Source organism: Moschus berezovskii, chromosome 2 (assembly GCF_049115385.1).
Source record: "Moschus berezovskii isolate FMDL1 chromosome 2, NW_MosBer_1.0, whole genome shotgun sequence".
Lineage (NCBI taxonomy): Eukaryota > Metazoa > Chordata > Mammalia > Artiodactyla > Moschidae > Moschus > Moschus berezovskii.
The window spans coordinates 100,833,408-100,854,582 of NC_142461.1; the positions used below are offsets into that span (position 1 = coordinate 100,833,408).

General features: G+C 38.0%; 1 protein-coding gene across 12 annotated transcripts in view; it reads left to right on the plus strand.

Annotated features, from left to right (window-relative positions):
• Positions 1–21,175, plus strand: part of PKP4 (plakophilin 4) — a 274,592-nt gene that overhangs the window by 173,845 nt on the left and 79,572 nt on the right. For all 12 annotated transcript variants that reach the window (XM_088829520.1, XM_088829524.1, XM_088829530.1 and 9 more), the window contains one exon: positions 5,810–5,844. In XM_088829520.1, coding sequence (XP_088685646.1) covers positions 5,810–5,844 — 35 coding nt within the window. The remainder of the gene's footprint in view (positions 1–5,809; positions 5,845–21,175) is intronic.

Genomic DNA, 21,175 nt, shown 5'->3' on the forward strand with positions numbered 1-21,175 from the left:
CTGGTCCCTGCTGCACCACTGCCACGCTGACCAGCCTTCTTCTAGACCCTGTCACTGACGGACTCTCTGGCTGCAAGGGACTGTGAGCAGCTGGTTTTCTCACTCATTACATAGGGAAATATCACAATAAGGGGATTTCAAAGACAGTTATGGGCTTCTCTGGTGGCTTACATGGTAAAGAATCCACCTGCAATGGAGGAGACCTGGGTTCGATCCCTGGGTTGTGAAGATCCTGTGGAGGAGAACATGGCAACCCACTTCAGCATTCTTGCCTGGAGAATCTCATGAACAGAGGAGCCTGGTGGGCTACCTGCCTCCTGAAAAATCTTTATTCAGGTCAAGAAGCAACAGTTAGAACCGGACATGGAGCAACGGACTGGTTCAAAATTGGGAAAGGACTACGTCAAGGCTGTAGATTGTCACCCTGCTTATTTAACTTCTATGCAGAGTACATCATGCGAAATGCCAGGCTGGATGAAGCACAAGCTGGAATGAAGATTGCTGGGAGAAATATCAATAACCTCAGATATGCAGATGACACCACCCTTATGGCAGAAAGTGAAGAAGAACTAAAGAGCGTCTTGATGAAGGCAAAGAGAATTAAAAAGCTGACTTAAAACTCAACATTCTGAAAACTGAGATCATGGCATCCGGTCCCATCACTTCATGGCAAATAGATGGGGAAACAATGCAAACAGTGAGAGACTTTATTCTCTTGGGCTCCAAAATCACCACAGATGGTGACTTCAGCCACAAAATTAAAAGATGCTTGCTCCTTGGAAGGAAAGCTATGACCAACCTAGACAGCATATTAAAAGCAGAGACATTACTTTGCTGACAAGGTTCATCTAGTCAAAGCTATGGTTTTTCCAGTGGTCACGTATGGATGTGAGAACTGGACCATAAAGAAGACTGAGTGCCGAAGAATTGATGCTTTTGAATTGTGGTGTTGGAGAAGACTGTTGAGAGTCCCTTGTTCTGCAAGCAGATCCAACCAGTCCATCCTAAAGGAGATCAGTCCTGAATATTCATTGGAAAGACTGATGCTGAAGCTGAAGCTCCAATACTTTGGCTACTTGATGCGAACAACTGATTCTTTTGAAAAGACTCTGATGCTGGGAAAGATTGAGGGCAGGAGGAGAAGGGGCCAAGAGAGAAAGAGATGGTTGGATGGCATCACCTACTTGATGGACATGAGTTTGAGCAAGCTCTGGGAGTTGATGATGGACAGGGAGGCCTAGTGCGCTACAGTCCACAGGGTTGCAAAGAGCTGGGTACAACTGAGTGACTGAACTGAACTGAGCCTGCAGTAAATATTCAGCAAAGGTATTTTGGGCTCCATTTATGTCTGTGAATGAAAAAAATGCATAATTTCTTAAGTGCACGGAATTTTATAGTGATTTATTGCATTTTCTCATCAATACTGTGATGAAGGCATGGTGTCTTTCTTAAAACTAAGATTTTGTTTCTCATTAAAATGAAATGCCTTGATTTATTAATTTGCTGATGATTTTGCTTTTAACTGTAGTTTGCTGTCTAACCAAACAGTCCCAAACTTATGAATGGATTTCATTCTAGAGGTTGTTGATAATTAAGCTGTTAGAAATTGTGAATGCATCTTCCCACTGAAACAAAGTTGTCATGTGTGATCCCATTCTTGTATTTTAAAATGTTTTCACACTGCAGAGGAGGTTCTTGGCATATTTAGATGAGAAGTGAAAGAGAATGGAATGGAGTCATCCATGGCCACAATGCTCTGAGACATGTTGTAGACATTCAGTAAAAGTTGGGGAAATCTTTTTTGGAATAGATGGCTAGAGGAAGAGAGGGAGGAAGGAATACACCTATGTGTCATGTGGAGCTGCCTCTAGTTTTATTGTTCCAATAAAAGGACTTGAAACAGCATTTCAGAACTTCACGTATGTACTGCCTGATCCCTGAATCCCAGAGTGGTGGTTCAGAAAGAAATAGACTGTTCTCAATAACATATAATGACCAGGATTGTGGAATTAGTGTGAAAGTAATTGGGCTAAATATATAGTCCTCAAAATATACCATGGAATTTTTTATTTTTAATCTTCAATATTAACTTATTTTCCCTGTGAATTTTTTTATTGTTTGTCTAGAATATGATAGGAGAAAAAGTAATTTTAACTCAGACTTCCCCATGCCTTCACCTCAGTTCAGTTCATGTTGCTTAGTCATGTCTGACTCTTTGTAATCCCATGGGCTGCAGCATGCCAGACCTCCCTGTCCATCTCCCACTCCCAGAGCTTGCTCAAACTCATGTCCATTGAGTCGGTAATGCCATCCAACCATCTCATCCTCTGTTATCCCCTTCTCCTCCCACCTTCTATCTTTCCCAGCATCAGGGTCTTTTCAAATGAGTCACTTCCTCGCATCAGGTATCCAAAGTATCAGAGTTTCAGCTTCAGCATCAGTCCTTCCAATGGATATTTAGGACTGGAATACCTTACTGTATTTTGATGACCAAAGGTCTTTTCAGCACTGGAAATGCTGCTTACCTGCTTGTTACACAATGAGACTACTGGAACTTCCTACCTAGAGTAGGGGAGAATAATTTGACCTGTTTGAACAGAGTGTTGTTGTTCAGTTGCTAAGTTGTGTCTGACTCTTTGCAACCCCATGGACTGCAGCACACCAGGCTCCTCTGTCCTTCTCTGAGTCTTCTCCAGCACCACAATTCGAAAGCATCAATTCTTCGGCACTCAGTCTTCCTTATCGTCCAACTCTCACTTCCGTCCAGAACTAGTGGAAAAACCATAGCTTTGACTAGATGCACCTTTGTGAGCAAAGTGATGTCTCTACTTTTTAATATGCCAAATGGGTTTGTCATAACTTTCCTTCTAAGAGGCAAGCATCTTTTAATTTCTTGGCTATAGTCACTGTCCACAGTGATTTTGGAGCCCAGGAGAATAAAATCTATCACTGTTTCCACTTTTCCCCTTTCTATTTGCCATGATGTGATGGAACTGGATGCCATGATTTTAGTTTTTTCTAATGTTGAGTTTCAAGCCAGCTTATGAACAAAATAGTAATAATTTACATATACCTGATCCTTCAGAACAATGGAGAACTCAGTATTATTAGTACTTTTTCACAATTTGTGTTACAACCGTATATATTAGGGGCTTCCCAGATGGTACAGTGGTAAGGAATCCACCTGCCAGAGCAGGAAACACAAGACACAAGGGTTCAATCCCTGGATCGGGAAGATCCCCTGGAGTAGAAAATAGCAACCCACTCCAGTATTCTTGCCTGGAAAATTCCACGGATGGAGGAGTTTGTCAGACTACAGCAGAGGGGCTTGCAAAGATTTGGACACGATTGAGCACACATACACACACATTAAACATTTGTGTGCCAGGCAATATGCAGTGCACTTGGCCTGCTGCTGCTGCTGCTGCTGAGTCACTTCAGTCGTGTCCGACTCTGTGTGAGCCCATAGACGGAAGCCCACCAGTCTCCCCCGTCCTTGGGATTCTCCAGGCAAGAACACTGGAGTGGGTTGCCATTTCCTTCTCCAATGTGTGAAAGGGAAAAGTGAAAGTAAAGTCGCTCAGTCGTGTCCGACCCCTAGCGACCCCACGGACTGCAGCCTACCAGGCTCCTCCATCCATGGGATTTTCTAGGCCTAGAGGTGCACAAAACAACCACAACCCTTGCCCAGTTTGAGCAGTTAAGATGATATATAATCTATGATCTAAAATTTCAAAAATAAAAAAACTTGTAAAGATATTTCATTAAGGTTTATGTAAATTTCAACCAGAAGATAATAGACTTTACCACTCCCAAGACACCGGAGGTATGTTAAACATTTCTGGTTGGTAGTTTGATTTTAATATTGACAAAAAATGTGAATATGTTGATAGAAACACAGTTGGGTAATAGCAACTTTGGTGCTTAGAAAGCTAGTTTAGATAATAGGATTAAATGATAATATTCAAGAGAATTGCAATTTAGTTTTGGGAACTACTTTTAAGAATGCAGTAATACGTTCAGGAGCAAGACAAATATGCCATTTATTGATATTTGACTAAATTTTCTCTGTTTTTTCTTCCCCATCAGTCCCTTTTGAAATTAGTTAAGAGTACATCGGATAGAGGATCATGATCGGAATGCTGAAAATGAGCATTAACTGATTGACTCTATTCATTGGGAGCATGTCCCCCTGTTCACAGCTCGTTCAAGGTCCTAGAATGTGAGCTGCTCTCAGATCACAGGCAAAATTGAACTTTGGGGAGTTCTTACTGAGTCTCGAGTTTTTAACCAGCAAGAGTTTCATTAGCCACTTAATGGAAATACCAAGGGACTAACATGGACTTAAAATCTTACAAGTACAGCTCTGAAAGTATTGTTCTTTATTTTAGAGTTTCCTTAAGTGCAAAGTCATGTACTTTTTCTTCAAATTTATTAAACACTTCCAAAATACTTCAATATGTATTTGTTTCTGACTTCTAAATAAAGTACAAATGTTTAAAAAGAAAGAAATCCTTTTAGTTGTAACCCACAGAAAAAACCACTAGCACTTTGATCTTTATTTTTCTATACTTCTTAGGCATATTGTGTGTGTCTGTGTGTGCATGTGTGTGTGTTTAATACAAAAATGGGATCACAGGCTGTTCTACTGTATAGCACAGTGATAAGCCCTGACTTTGAAATCAAACCATCCTTGGTTTAAATCCCAATTCTTCCATTTACTAATGGAATAAGACTTTGTCCACTTTTTTAATCTGTGAAATAAAGGTAATAAGGTACCTCTTCATTAGGTTATTGTGAATAATATACAGAAGATAATATATGTGAGGTACTTTAACATTTAATGAATGCCTAATAATTCGGCCTCTCTTACTGCTTTGTTCTGCTACACTCTCCCCTCAGCACCATGCTTTCTTGTATTATTTTAAGGGAGGGGGTGGACAGGGCGGCTCAGATATGTTTTTATGCACTAATTTTTAAAATTGGTACTCTATAAACCAGTCTTCCCAGGTGCCTCAGTGGTAAAGAATCCACCTGCCAATGCAGGAGACACAGGAGATGCAGGTTCTATCCCTAGGTGGGAACGATCCTCTGGAGGAGGACATGGCAACCCACTCCAGTGTACTTGCTGGAGAATCCGACAGAGAAGCCTGGCGGACTATAGTCATGGGGTTGCAGAGACTTGGACGCGACTGAGCATAGCACTCTATAAACTAAGAAAAATATATAGTTAAAATTTACTCCTAATTTGTAAAACTTTGTGTTTTGATACAAAGATTTATGATATTTAAATTTTATAAGGTAACATTCAATAAACTGACCCCTTTAACTTATATGTCTATTACAACATCTAAGACTTTTTTGAAAATAAGTAAAATGAATAAACTTAATAACAACATTTTTGGTTATTTTTAATGTATATGTCGTACAGTGCATGATATATATGTTGTTTTATATGTAGTTTTCATATAAATTATTCCACATAAAGCAGCATAGGCGCTCATATAAGTACTATGAAGGTCACAGTTAGCTGTGCTATTATATTTGTCTTATCCAAGGAGAATCATATGTCTTTTTATAATTTGCCTTAAGTTCTAAGAAATACAAAATTGTCCCAGATTAACATAGGGGGTTAAATACTCTCCAGAAGTTAATTTAGAACAGTCATTTTAAATTTTGTTTGAGGTTTTAATATACTTTTATATAATTAAATGTGAAAATTAAATGTTTATATGCAAAACAGATCCACAGTTAAAGTTTACAACAAAAGAAGTAAATGTTCCATTTTTTTTTCCTTCTTTTTCTCTAGCTCAACTGAGAAGTCATTTCCTTGGAGATCAACAGGTATGAGTTTTTAATCATATAAAAAATCTTTCTTACGTTTCGCCCAAGCAAAGTCTGCTATCTAAATTTACTGTCTCTTGATGAGATCAGTCCAGCCAAACTTTAATAGTGACAATATTGATCTACTTTGCTTAAAGGTAGTACTTCTTAATATGCTTAATTTTTTAACATGTTTGAATAGATGTATATATGTCATTTGTAAAGGAATTAAAGGATTGATCATCAATATTTTTAATGTCAATTCAATATTTGAATTTTTTATCATAAAGAAATACAGCAACACCCTCACACACAGGTTTTTGTATAATCTTGGAAAGTTGGCTAATCACTTATTTCCTTTCACAGTTTTGGTTGTTTTTTTTTTTTTTTTTTCATATTAAAAGAGAAGAGTTGCCTGAAATGTTCATTTTTTGTACTCAAATGTGGACTACCTGATCGCTTCTAAAGTAGCCTGGAAGATTCTAATGTAGTCTATATGTTCTTTTTACCTTAAGTTCACCACATTTAAAGGATGAATTACATTCAGGAGAGTGTCTCCCACTTTCTCAGATGTTTGGTGTCTTCACTCATTAAATGTTTACTGAGCAGCCACATCATGAACCGTATACTATACACATTGCTGGTTAGATAGTGATGGACTCCATACATACATGCCCCTTGCCTCTCATGAAGCTTATAATGTGAGGAACAGTGTCAGCAACTTATAAATGCTAGATTAGGCCTTGATATCCAAATACTTTGACAGTTTTTAAACAAAGTTTGAATTCAGTAAAACTCAAATCACTAAATGCCTGGTATCTGAGTTTATCTGAACCTGATACTAGGATTCCGGTGTTATTTATAGTGTATACAAGGCTCTTTGCTATTTTGTAAAGAAGCTATTCCCAAGAAATGTAGCGTTTTATTCAAAGCATAGATGATGTGTAGTATAGAGGCTTCGCAGGTGGCACAGTTGCAAAGAATCCACCTTCAATGCAGGGGATGCACAAGACACAGGTTTGATCCCTGGGTTGGCAAGATCCCCTGGAGTAGGAAGAGCAACTCACGCCAGTATTCTTGCCTGAGAAATCCCATGGACAGGAGGAGGAGCCTGGCAGGCTGCAATCCATGGGGTCTCAAAGAGTTCGACATGACCGAGCTACTGAGCACAAAGATGAAGAGACATGTGAAAATCTACTTAACAATAAGACTTACAAACAGCAGTTTAATAGCAGACAAGACATGGCATGAAATAATATGTGGTTAACTGCCAAGTAAGTATTATGTAGGAAACATTGTCATCAAATGGACAATCCATTTGTGAGGTAACTTTGCAGGGGTGAGCCTGGAGCCTGGGGCTTGACTGGCAGCCCAGCTGTGGAGAGAGTATTGTCATTGTCACAGCAGCAGAGATGACAAAAATGTCTCATGGGAACATTTAAAACTGGTTTGGGAGATGATAAGACGTGCAAAGACCACACTGGGCCAAATTATAGAGATCGTAAATACCAGGGACTTTGAACTTCCTACAGGTCATGGGGAGCTACTGGAAATCCTTTGAGCAAAAAGTCATTTGATTTAAACATTCCTCAGGAGACGTGGCAGTGCTGTGAACTGTTAAAAAGAGATTTGAAGATTTCAGTTTAAAGAAAAATACAGAGTGCATTTGCTCCTTAGCTATGGCAGAACTCTACCATTTAATATAAAATTCTCCTGTAAGTTCATGTTTAATACTGCATCATTAATTTATTCAAAAAATATTTCTTGAGAGCCTAGTTGGCTTGCACATAGTTGTCACTGTTTAAAACAGATATCCTTGCCCTCTTACGTGTTTCAGGTCTAGTGGAGATACATAGCTCTATACACTTAAAATCAGGGAGGGGAATTCTTTAAAGAAAAACTACAAGTATATACCATATTTACCCATAGCTCTGTTTTTGTACATTCAGGTGTTTTTCATGGGTATAAATAACATTATGGTAAACATCCTTGTATATAAAATTGTACCTGCAGCTTTGATTTACCTTTTAGGCTAGGTTTTCCCAAGGAAGAAAACTATTCAAAGTATATGAACATTTTCAAGGCTTTTTAGATGTATAACCAGGTTGTTTTCCTAGAAGAGTTGTATTCATTCTCCCTCCCTTTTGGTATATGAGGTCAGTCCTTTCATACTCCCTCATTAGTGTCATCGTTTATATTTCTAGCTACAAAATATTTCGATATCCTATCATTGCCCCTTTCTCTTGGAATGCTAGCATTTGATAGGCGGAAGTTCTTCGCATCCCAAGGAAAATAGCTGTATCAGTCAGGGCCCAATCACCCAAAGGAGTAACTGTTCCTGGAAGCTGCTGCCATGTCTAGGACTGCAGGGACCAAGCGCTGCGTGGGTTGCCACCAAATTGTAGCAGTGGTGGGAGGTAGAACAAGGCAGTCTTCCGGCATTAGCTGGAACCACAGGGAGATACAGCCTTCCCAGCAGTACTGCCTAAAGTAGACCCGGAGAAACATCCTGGCCGAAGTAAGCTGGAGGGAGCGGTTGTAGATTTCTACCTACCAAAGCCAGGCAGGCACAGTGTGTAATTGTATTGATGTACTCATAAAGAGAATGAGCTTAGATTATGAAGACACCCGATAGGGAACCTCCTTCCCTTAGCATCCTTTCTACCTCTCCTCCCAACCAGTGTGTTCACTCAATTTCAGTCATTTGACCACCTTCTTCCTGGTGGCTCAGAGGGTAAAGCATCTGTCTGCAGTGCCAGAGACCTGAATTCGATTCCTGGGTTGGGAAGATCCCCGGGAGAAGGAAATGACAACGCACTCCAGTATTCTTGCCTGGAGGATCCCATGGACGGAGGAGCCTGGTAGACTACAGTCCACGGGGTCGCAAAGAGTAGGACACGACTGAGCGACTTCACTTTCTTTCTTTCTTCATGATTTACTAATGCATAAAATAGAGATAGATAAAATATTACAGATAATTTGTAAAACATTATGTTTCATTTAATATATAAATATTGTATAATCTTTTATTTTTATACATATGCCAGATAGCTCACCAAATACTTTGGTGTTTAGGGAAATACAGCTTCAGTAATTCGTCTGTCTTCACCACATGCACATTCATAATTCACACCTGATAACTATACTTCATTCCTTACTCAAATCAGAGTATACTCCTGCACAAGTTCATATTCCGACATGGAGGTATTACATTTACTTACCCTTTTTCCTCTTCAGGGAAACATAACCTTCAAACACAGCAAACACAAATGCTATTTACTTCACTCTATTATTTTAACTACATTAATGTTACTTGTGTGTTTTCTTAAATTTGCCTACTTTTCAGCCATTCTTAAGGCATTTAAGTTGTAACCATGGCAGTAAGCTATAATGTTAAGAGTATAAATTTGAAATTTGATTGTATGAATAAAAGAAATATCTGGCTTGTTTCATAATCCTTTTTCTAAGCAGTTATAGATGCCCTTTAGAAGTTTGATTGTGAGTAAACGGGATGAAATGACAGTTTTGCTGCTACTTTTCCTATAAAGTTTGTTATCTTCTCTTTACCAGTATGCATGCAGAAATACTGAATGTAATATGAAAATAATCTTGTTTTAACATTTGGCATTCCCACCCAGAATGAGGTAGAGATGGGTTAAATATAAAATATATTTAAAAGGTCTTTGGTCTATTTTGTCTTTGGCTGCTGCTGCTAAGTCACTTCAGTCGTGTCCGACTCTGTGTGACCTCATAGACAGAAGCCCACCAGGCTCCCCCATCCCTGGGATTCTCCAGGCAAGAACACTGGATGTGGGTTGCCATTTCCTTCTCCAATGTGTGAAAGTGAAGTCGCTCAGTCGTGTCTGACCCTTAGCGACCCCACGGACTGCAGCCTACCAGGCTCCTCCATCCATGGGATTTTCTAGGCAATAGTACTGGAGTGGCTTGCCATTGCCTTCTCTGAGTCTTTGGCTAGGTCTTGGCAAAAGAAGCATCTTTATTCAATTATCTTGATTTCCTAAATAAAAAAGGATAACATGAAAGGATTTAGGGTTGGAGGTCTGTTATTGTTCCTCATTTTTCTTTAGTATTTTGAACGTTTACTTCAAGACAGTTTCTCTACCCTTTCTTTTTCTTCTTTTGGTATTACAAATTTGACTTGAGAAGATTTTCAGCAACAAAGTGAATTGGTAGCAAGGCAATAATTTGATCACTACCAGAAATTGAGACCAACTGCTCTATTTGTTTTTAAATAGCTAACTTACTGAAGAGTCATTTTCTAGGGAAGAGCTTAAGATGCCCTAGGCAGAAAAGATTTCCATTTGTGATTCAGTTCAGGATAATCAGCTTGCTTATTTTTTCTTGGTTGGTTGGTTGGTTTGGTTGATTTTTAACTCATACCAGGGGTGGTAGGCTCTTGGAAACCAAAAAGCCAAAACTTTGAATACTCAGAGAGATAAATTCCCAAAGCATATGGAATAATCACCCATTCTACAAAACATTTCTATTTTCCTAGATTGATTGGGCAGCAGTAAGGAGAAGCTCCCTGGATGTTATAAAGTTGTTTTAAGCATATATGCTTTGTTGTTATCTTGCATTTCTGTTGTCTTCTGTCTTCATTATTCTGTATTTTCTATCTTACCAGCATTATATATCTGCTCTCTAAAAATGTAAACGTACCTCCTCTTCTCTTTTATGCAGAGGAGAGTTTATCATTTTCTGTTTGGCTTTGTCTTTTCCATAGCCTTGCATTCCTTATGACTGGATTTTGTGAACGTGTTTATGTATATTCTGCTGAAAAGGAGTGAAGGGGGAATGTTGTCTGTTACTGTTTCCCCTTTTGTTAATGTGCCATTTTTCCACTATGCACACCTTCATACCAGTGTATGTATTTCTACAGTCTCTTATGTTCCACCAAAATTTGAGGTAGCTTTTAAGAACCCATTAATACAATAGAAAAAAAATTCCATATTCATAGAAAAAGTTTATTAGAATAATAGGTAAAGACCTGAAGAAAGTGAGAATGCAAATTTATGCACAAGTAATTATATTTCTTCATGATGGAAAATATTATATTATGGAAGGTATCTTCTAGAGGATAAACCTTGGCCTTTCCCTTCTTTTAAGAAGTAGCACACGAATTCAGTCATAAAAATAACCATACACTGTGTACCCTTTGCATCAGAAAGAAGGGTTGTTGAGTAAACAAGGTCCTATTGTATAGCACAGGGAACCGTATTCACTATCCTATGATAAACCAGAATGGAAAAGAATATGAAAAGGAATATACATATGTATAACTGGGTCATTTTGCTGTACTGAAAATATTAACATTGTAAATCAACATTGTAATTCAAGGAAATTTTTTTTAATTTGCTAAAGTATGAAGTGAAAAAAAAATAAAAGACATAGGGACATAAAAGTAGGGTCAATTTCTGGTTGACCAAAAGGCATTAAGGGATTAATTAACTTGGATGGGTCTTTCACAATAAGGAGAGAAACTGTGAATGATTCCATTCCACTCATATATTTGATGTTTGACAATACATGTGAAAGAAGGAGAAAGATGGTGTAAAATAGAAATTTTAAGCTGATCAGGTTATTTAAGTTAGTGCTACATTTATTTATTGTAAGTATGTACTTCTGCTGCTGCTAAGTCACTTCAATCCTGTCCGACTCTGTGCGACCCCATACACGGAAGCCCACCAGGCTCCCCTGTCCCTGGGATTCTCCAGGCAAGAACACTGGAGTGGGTTGCCATTTCCTTCTCCACTGTGTGAAAGTTAAAAGTGAAAGTGAAGTCACTTAGTCGTGTCTGACCCTTAGCGACCCCATGGACTGTAGCCTACCAGGCTCCTCCATCCATGGGATTTTCTAGGCAAGAGTACTGGAGTGGCTTGCCGTTGCCTTTTCCGGTGGAATATGTACTGAAGTGCCATAATTTTAACATGCCATCCATTTAAATCATTATTGTATAGTATATACAGATATTATTTAATATATACAAGTAAATTTAAGAGTTTTTCAAAGTGTTTTTTAGCATTTTCTTTATACATTTAAATTTTGCTTCTAAAACAGACACAAGTTTTCTTCCACTGGGATGGGTTAAAAAAAAAAACAACATAAATACTGAAGATAAAAGATAATTGAGAGACTAGCCCTAGTCAATTTATTTTTCTTTTTTCCTCCATCTGGAGCAAGTAATTTACAACACAAAAAAGCATCAGCACATCATGAGACAAGACCAAACTTAAACGAGAACACTTTATGCCTCAGTAGAAATGTACTGAATTTGTAAAGGAGATATAGTAGGAAATTATATTATACATATTCATAAGCAGAATATTAGATTAGCAGTCATGTATAAAGGACTATTATTGAGCTTGAATCTTATGATTTATTATGACTATAAATTGTATAAATGACAAAATTTTGTTTCTGCTTCTCTTCCAAATACCAAGAGGAATATGAATTTCTCTTAATATCAGCCTTAGAGTCCTAAGCTTTTCCTTGCTTATTTTTTCAGGCCTTTTTTAGTAACACAGTCATTATAGTCTTCTTACCACAATTGCAGTGTTGTAGCTTCCTAAACACTATGAAGGTTCACTTAGCTTTTTCATGTTTTGTTACAAAAGGCATGCTTTTTTTTTCTCTTTGAGGGAGGTTTCTTACTTAAAATAAATAGAAGAATTTGGAGTAAAAGCTAAAAATTTCCCTCATTCCCACATCTACCTATACCATGACCATTGCTCCAAACACTTGCACACACACACACACACACACACACACAGTAAATCTGAAAACAAACCAAACTGGTGAGTGTGTGTGTGTAAATATCTATACATCTGCATTTGTTTTCTTTTTACTACAATGAAGATAATATATTATACATTGTTCTGTGACTTACTTTTTTCCTTAACAACATAGTAAAACCATGCATGTGTTTCTAAAACACTGTGTATAAAGATCTGCCTCCTTTTTAATGGGTGTCTATAGAAACCTGTATGCAGGTCACGAAGCAACAGTTAGAACTGGACATGGAACAACAGACTGGTTCCAAATAGGAAAAGGTGTACGTCAAGGTTGTATATTGTCACCTTGCTTATTTAACTTATATGCAGAGTACATCAGGAGGAACGCTGGGCTGGAAGAAGCACAAGCTGGAATCAAGATTGCCGGGAGAAATATCAATAACCTCAGATATGCAGATGACACCACCCTCATGGCAGAAAGTGAAGAGGAACTCAAAAGCCTCTTGATGAAAGTGAAAGAGGAGAGTGAAAAGGTTGGCTTGAAGCTCAGCATTCAGAAAACAAAGATCATGGCATCTGGTCCCATCACTTCCTGGGAAATAGATGGAAAAACAGTGGAAACAGTGTCAGACTTTATTTTTTTGGGCTCCAAAATCGCTGCAAATGCTGATTGCAGCCATGAAATTAAAAGACGCTTGCTCCTTGGAAGGAAAGTTATGACCAACCTTGATAGTATATTAAAAAGCAGAGACATTACTTTGCCAACCAAGGTCCGTCTAGTCAAGGCAATGGTTTTTCCTGTGGTCATGTATGGATGTGAGAGTTGGACTGTGAAGAAGGCTGATCGCCGAAGAATCGATGCTTTTGAACTGTGGTGTTGGAGAAGACTCTTGAGAGTCCCTTATACTGCAAGGAGATCCAACCAGTCCATTCTGGAGGAGATCAATCCTGGATGTTCATTGGAGGGACTGATGCTAAAGCTGAAGCTGCAATACTTTGGCCACCTCATGCGACGAGTTGACTCACTGGAAAAGACTCTGATGCTGGGAAAGGTTGGGGGCGGGAGGAGAAGGGGACGACCGAGAATGAGATGGCTGGATGGCATCACCGACTCTGGACATGAGTTTGAGTGAACTCCGGGAGTTGGTGATGGACAGGGAGGCCTGGCGTGCTGTGATTCATGGGGTCGCGGAGAGTCGGACACTACTGAGCGACTGAACTGAACTGAACTAATTGTTCAGAAAATTTATATAACCAGTTCCTTTTTAGTGAACAGTTTGTTTTTTCCAGTTTTGCCCTTTGTACAAGCAATGGTAAAAATTTTCACTGCATATCTGAGTGTCTCTGTTGATCAGATTTTTAAGGGTAACCGCCTGGACAATGTGTATACATTTCTGTTTTGGTAAATAGTGTCAATTTGCCAATGAAAATGCTTAGCGGGATGTGGGAGGGGGAGACTTTTCCTCTACCCTCTTGGGTTAAGTAACTGGGGGCCTGTGAATTTAACTGACAATAGACAGATTAATAAGAATAATAAAAACCCTAAGTATTCATATGCATGTAAAGCTCACAAAAGTAGTAGTTCCCTAAATGACTAGGGTTGGGGTTTATATACCTACCTTACTGGAAAGGATGCAAGCAGGAAAGGCTTCAGTAGGAAGAACAAATGGATTTCCAGGGGAACCAACAGGCCATAATTCAGTTTGTGATGATGTTTGTTTATGCAGGTGCAAGGTGCAAGTGGTCTCTCATTTTTTTTTTTTAATTCCATAAAATTCCTCCAGAAGGGATCCATGGCAGCCTCTCTCCCAGAAGTTTTCTGCTCTTAGTGAAATAAGGGAAGCTCCACAAAGCCTTCTTTCTGGTACATGTTGAATCTCAAATAGTTTAGAATAACCTTCATGCAAACTCTCCATGTCCAAATTCATCCCCACAAACATATATTCCCACCTTTACCAACTGTTACGCCTATCTATGCTTCCCATGTTACCAGTGGATAGTAACATTTGAAGTATAAATCATCATGATTATTTAAATTTTTAATAATTTATTTGGCTTTTAAGAAAATTTTTTCAAATTTCTCTTAAGTCTCATCTGCAGATTAAAGAGGGTAAATTATTTAAAGAAATAATTATTAAATATTCATTAAATCACATTGCCTGGAGACTTCAGCATACCACTGACCATTCTATTATTTAAGTAATTCTTATGAAAGTGGAGTTATGCCTGATTTTAAACTTAATAATTTTGTTACGTTACCTGTCAGCTTTGCTTTCTTCTCTTTTCGTGTATCTGATACATTTTTTTGTCAACAAAAATGCGACAACCACTATCAAAACAAGTAAAAATAACCTTTTCTCACCCCTGGAGGTAATTTGAGTAACAAATAACCTCACTCCAGAGGTTCCCAAACTTTGGTGCATATTAAAATTTGCCTGTGGAGTTGTTAAAATATTATTCCCAGGCTTCCCTGCTGCTGCTAAGTCGTTTCAGTCGTGTCCAACTCTGTGCGACCCCATAGATAGCAACCCACCAGGCTATGCCATCCCTGGGATTCTCCAGGCAAGAACACTGGAGTTGGGTTGCCGTTTCCTTCTCCAATGCATGAAAGTGAAAAGTTAAAGTGAAGTCGCTCATTCATGTCCGACCCTTAGCGACCCCATGGACTGCAGCCCACCAAGCTCCTCTGTCCATGGGAGTTTCCAGGCAAGAGTGCTGGAGTGGGTTGCCATTGCCTTCTCCGCAGGCCTCCCTACACATGACCACCTAAAGTGTGGGGCCCAAACCAGACATCAATAATCTTTCAAGATCCACCTTTAAACAGCAGGTGATTCCACTCTCCTGTTTGAGAACCACTGCCTTACTCATAATTAAGTTAATTTACTTACTAGTAATTAAGGAGAAGAATTAAAATTTTGTCCTTCCTGTCCTGTATGTATTTTTTCCCAGATTCACCCAATAACCCTAGATAGTGTAATAAATATAGAAAAAGCAATAAAATTAGAAAATCAGCAATTTACAACCCTTAATGAGATAATTGATTCAAGCAAAGATTGTTAATGTATGCAAAAACCTCTATGTTCTTAATCTTAGCTGCACATTAGAATTACCTTGTGAATTTTTTAAAAGTCCTATTATTCAGACCACAACTTAGGCTGAGTGACTTGGCATCTCTGAGAGTGGGACTCAGTCAGCAGTAGTTTCTAAATTCCGCGCCCTATACTTCCACTCCAGGCAACCAAGTTGTGTAGTGTGCAACCAAGGCTGAGAATCCTTGCATTAGTAGAAAGGAAGATGGTAAACTTGAAAATAGAAACATCAGGCTGCCACCACTTGAATTGGCTGATTGATCAGAGCAAATATAAAAGTTATGATATGACAGGATGTAAAGTACATGGCACCCTTCGTAAAGTACTCTAACCCAAAGAAGCTTGACCTGAAAGCTTTTTATCTCTAATTTTCTTCTTACAAGAAAAATTAGAAAAATTGTAGTTTGAGGTTGTATAAATGATACCATGAGAAATCCATCAAACAAATTCAGTATGTGGCATATCCTATGAGTTTATTGGTATGGTTCCAGCACTGAACCATGAAAATGAAGGAGTGGGAAATCCTTTTTAGGTTTAAAGGACTTAAAGAACAATCATAAACACAATCAGTGAACCTTGTTTTAGCCTGACTAGTGCAAGGAGATCCAACCAGTCCATTCTAAAGGAGATCAATCCTGGATGTTCATTGGAGGGACTGATGCTAAAGCTGAAACTGCAATACTTTGGCCACCTCATGCGACGAGTTGACTCACTGGAAAAGACTCTGATGCTGGGAAAGGTTGGGGGCGGGAGGAGAAGGAGACGAAGGAGAATGAGATGGCTGGATGGCATCACCGACTCTGTGGACATGAGTTTGAGTGTACTCCGGGAGTTGGGGATGGACAGGGAGGCCTGGCGTGCTGTAATTCATGGGGTCGCGGAGAGTCGGACACGACTGAGCGACTGAGCTGAGCTGAGCTGAGCTGAGTGTACACCACTGAAGAAAGACATTTGTGAGACACCAGGAAGATTTTGAATATGAACTCATTATACGGCATTATGGAATAATGGTAGTTTTCTGAAGTCCTTATTTTATACAGCTACAAGTGGAAGCATTTAGAGTTCTGATGATCTCATGTGAGAGGTCTGTTTTAAAATTCTCTAACAGAAGAAAGGGAAAAGATAAATGGAGCATGAAAAGTGTGGCATAATTTTTAAATCTGGGAGGTGGTTTAATTATACTTTATTCATATGTGTTTGAAAGTTTATTTCTAAAAAATTTAAATACAAATTCTGTAAACAAAGGGGTTTAAATTGTACATCAGAGTGACGTATGTTAAAGCCTGCCAAGTGTTGCCATACTCTGAAGGCTGCTTCTAATAGATACGAAACCAACTATGAGATAGTGACATGCACTCTTAGGCAGTGGGTGGTACTTTAAGTTTCCGCATAGATGAGATTTTGCTAACATTAAGCAAAATTACCTCTAGCATGCTGGGCATCAGCTTAGAACTCCACATTTGTCACTCTGTGCATGCGTGTTTATGCCACCAAATAAGAATATTAGCATTTTGCTTTAGTCAGTGTGTATCTGAATGTTCCCGAGCCAGTTATTCATGATGTATGAACATATCCCTGAGAAGCTTAAATATTTTGAGTTAGTACTTCATGTAAAAATCAGTTTTAGCCTTTAACATTTTATGTTTAATTCAAACATGTCAAATAAATATTTAAATTCTCTCATGCTTTTAGTGATAATGTAAAGAAATATTCTATTAGCTAGCTAAAATAAAATAGAAATTGTCAAGTCAGAAAGTGCCACTTTTTCTATTACCACTTCCTCAACACACTGAGCAGCACTTCCTAAGTTTACAGCTGTTACTTTGGTATGTGTGTGTGCATGTTAAGTCAATTCAGTCGTGTCTGACTTATTGTGACCCCATGGACTGTAGTCCACCAACCACCTCTATCCATGGGATTCTCCAGGCAAGAATACGGGAGTGGGTTGCCATGTCCTCCTCCAGGGGGTCTTCCCAACTCAGGGATCGAACCCACGTCTTCTGCAGCTCCTACATTGCAGGTGGATTCTTTACCACTGAGCCACTGGGGAAGCTTAGATGTTACTTTGGAAAACATTAAAAAGGCTACCATCTATAACTCTACATTTCATTTTTATACCAAAGTTAGCCTGCCTTTAGCTTTATCTTGATAATCTTTGTTCAGATAGATAATCCAATAGAAAAATGCAGAAAAAAAGTTTCACAGGACTCATTCATTGCTTTTTTGGTGAATATATATGGATTATTTTTTTAAGATTCTTTTTGGTTTTTTAATAGAAGTCTATCTTGTATCTCCTATTAGCAAATATTTTTATTGATGTATTTGATAACTTTTCTTCCATAAAAGAATGAAATTTGTCTTTGAAAAATTATTTGAGTGATTTTTGAGCACTTATTTTCCATAGGCTACACTTTTTGGCTCCCAGGTGGCTCAGTGGTAGAATCTGCCAGCCAAACAGGGTTCAGTCCCTGGATGGGGAAGATCCCCTAGAGAAAGAAATGGCAACCCACTCCAGTATTCTTTTTTTTTTTTTAATAATGATCTTCTTTAACTTGCCTTTATTGCTCAGTTTATTTTTGTTATTTATCCATGCTGATCAATTGTAGTTCATTCATTTTCACCATTGAATTGCATGAATATGCCACAGTTAATTTATTCATTTTCTTGTTGATGGGCATTTGGGTTGTTACCAGTGTTTTTTTTTTTATTAATTTATTTTTATTGAAGGATAATTGCTTTACAGAATTTTTCTGTTTTCTGTTAAACCTCAACATTAATCAGCCATAGGTATAGATATATCCCCTTTCTTTTGAACCTCCCTCCCATCTCCCTCCCCATTCCACCCCACTAGGTTGATAGACACTCCAGTATTCTTGCCTGGAAAATTCAATGAACTGAGAAGCCTGGTGGGCCACAGTCCATGTGAGTCCATGACTCACAAAGAGTCAATCACTTAGCAACTAAACTCCCACCACCACACTTTTTACATGACAGCAAATCCCTTATTCTTTACTCAGATTTTCTCATTAGGAAGTGAGCCCCCTGGCCTTTAATGAACAATCACCTGTTAAACTTGGATACTTCATATGTGATCTGTTTCTTTTCATCTTTACATTTCTTAACTTACTGTTTCTGTAGTTTTTCTTTTATAGATAAAAGAGTATACATCTTTATAATAGATGTAACACCTGCATTTTTATTAGTACCCAGACTAAAACTACTTAATTACTTGTAGAAATTCCTCTATTTTTTTCCTAAAAATTAGTTTTAATCATTTTGAAATATGGACAGAATTCAGGAATTTTAAAGTATTTTTGAACAAGAGCTCTCTCTGAAGACATACAAAGCAAAATTATTTTTCAGGTTTGTCATTGTAGAAATCAGAGTACTTCATACCAATTTATAGAGATATGAAGTTTGCTTAAACTATGAGACTGAATTCAGGTAGATGAGCATTTACAATGGATTTTAAGGCAGACTAGTTGATGTTTAGAGCAAGGTTTAAAGTGAACTAGAAGGTACTTTGTTAATATGGTTTCTGTTTTCCAAGGCTTTTAACTAAACAGTGTTTTCTGAATGAGTAAAAACTTTAAGGCCATTGTCTTACCAATATTTAAAAGAAAGTATGAGCACGCATAAGACTCAAGAATTTAGATATACTCAAGAGAACCAGACTAGAAATAGCTGCATAAAGCATGGTCTTCTATTCATTCTTCTAAGTTTTTACTTCCATGAAAACCCAATGTTTAAAGATATCATATGTGTATAATAGTTTATAGTTGTCAACAAACTCCAAATATTTATTATATTCTTAAAATATCAGTCAGTATCCATCTATGTCTTATGTGGGTTAAAGAACATTCTTAGGCTTCATGCTTCCGTCACCCTGTTTACATATTCACTTTGAATCAGGATTTACTAATGTTCTCATTGTCTCCAGTAATAAGGCTACCTTCTATATAAATGAATCTTGTACATCAGGGAAGCTACTAAAGAGGTCATGTCTTTGAGGGACCATTTTCCAGGTGCCCTTCCAGAATTTGGCTGAGAGCTTTACTTCTTAGCAGTTGAAGGCACTGGAATACTATTTCTACAACAGCTGTTTGTAAAGTAGACTCCCTCCTAAGCCTCTGATCCTACAAAAAGTGAGAGTCCCAGTGCCAGATAGCAAGTTGAGTCCCCATAAGACTAAATACAGTGCTCATTTTTCACAGTGTTGCCCCTGTGTGTAATAGCCTTAACCGGCTCCTAGGCCAGAGTTGGAAAAAATGTCACATGCCCAATTCCCTTAACAAAGAAAGTGTCATCTGCCTTAGCATTGGGTGCTGTTACCATCCTTAGAGCCCTGCCAAAACTCACTCTACACTACTTTTTATGAAAGGGCACACCCATAAATGCTATAGCAACTCAGGACAAGGAGAATCTGGCATAAAGTTGCAGCATGGTTTGTGAAAGACTAGTTAAAGGGTTGTGCATGCTAAGTCTCCTTACTACTGATCTCTAGGTTTCTGTTTCCATGGTGATTTTACACACAGTATAGACCTCTGTCATTTCATATAACATAAACAGACACATAGATTAACAAAGCAGAGGCATTTTAAGAATTTCAGATTCTTTAAAGAAGTCTTAGGCTTTTTACTGAGCATATTTTCATGCGTATTCAGTATGTATCAGAGAGATACGTCACAGAAAAGATAAAATAATTCACTTTGTATTTCATCTTTTACTATGAGCTTAATGGGGTGGATAATATAACACATTTTTAATAGCCCCACAACATTATTGTCCCTTAACACAAATATTTTTCTTAGCTGCAACCTTCTACTTTTTCTAATTAATTGCCCTTTTTTGAGTAATACTCAGGCCCTCAGATGAAATGTAGCAGGCAAGAAGGACCATGCTTCCACAAATTCCCTAATCTTAATCACAGATGGAGATTACTTCATTCAACTTTGAAGCTTTTTCAAATTCTATATTTATAGGCATTCATTTTCTTGGAAGATGCTAATTTGATGCTTGAAAATGTCCCATAGGATATTTCTGGTGTCCCAGAAAACGTTTACAATTTTTTTTGAGAAAAGGTAACACATGTTTACACAGATGTAAACACATGTTTACATAGTCACACTTCGTTTGCCATTTTTACTCAAAAATGTCTTAATTTCATGTTCTGATTGTACTAAATCACAACATGCCAACTTTTTCATTATAGTTTAGAGCATTAATCATTAATGCTTAACCCCATCATGTAAATCTCTGTGGGTTTCTCTGATCAATTTGATGAGTATCTGCTTCCGTTCCACGTAGCAGATGTTTATAAAAGACATTCATTTGAAAGATTGTGTAAATAATGCATAATTAGTCATTGTGACATGCCATACTACAGTAAGGAATACTTTATTTAGTAATTCAGAAATGACCCTTTTGTTTACCTGAGGTATAGTGGCTGTGTATATATACATTTTTGTGTACGTGTATAATTTGTGGATTATAAATTTTCAAAGAAGCAGT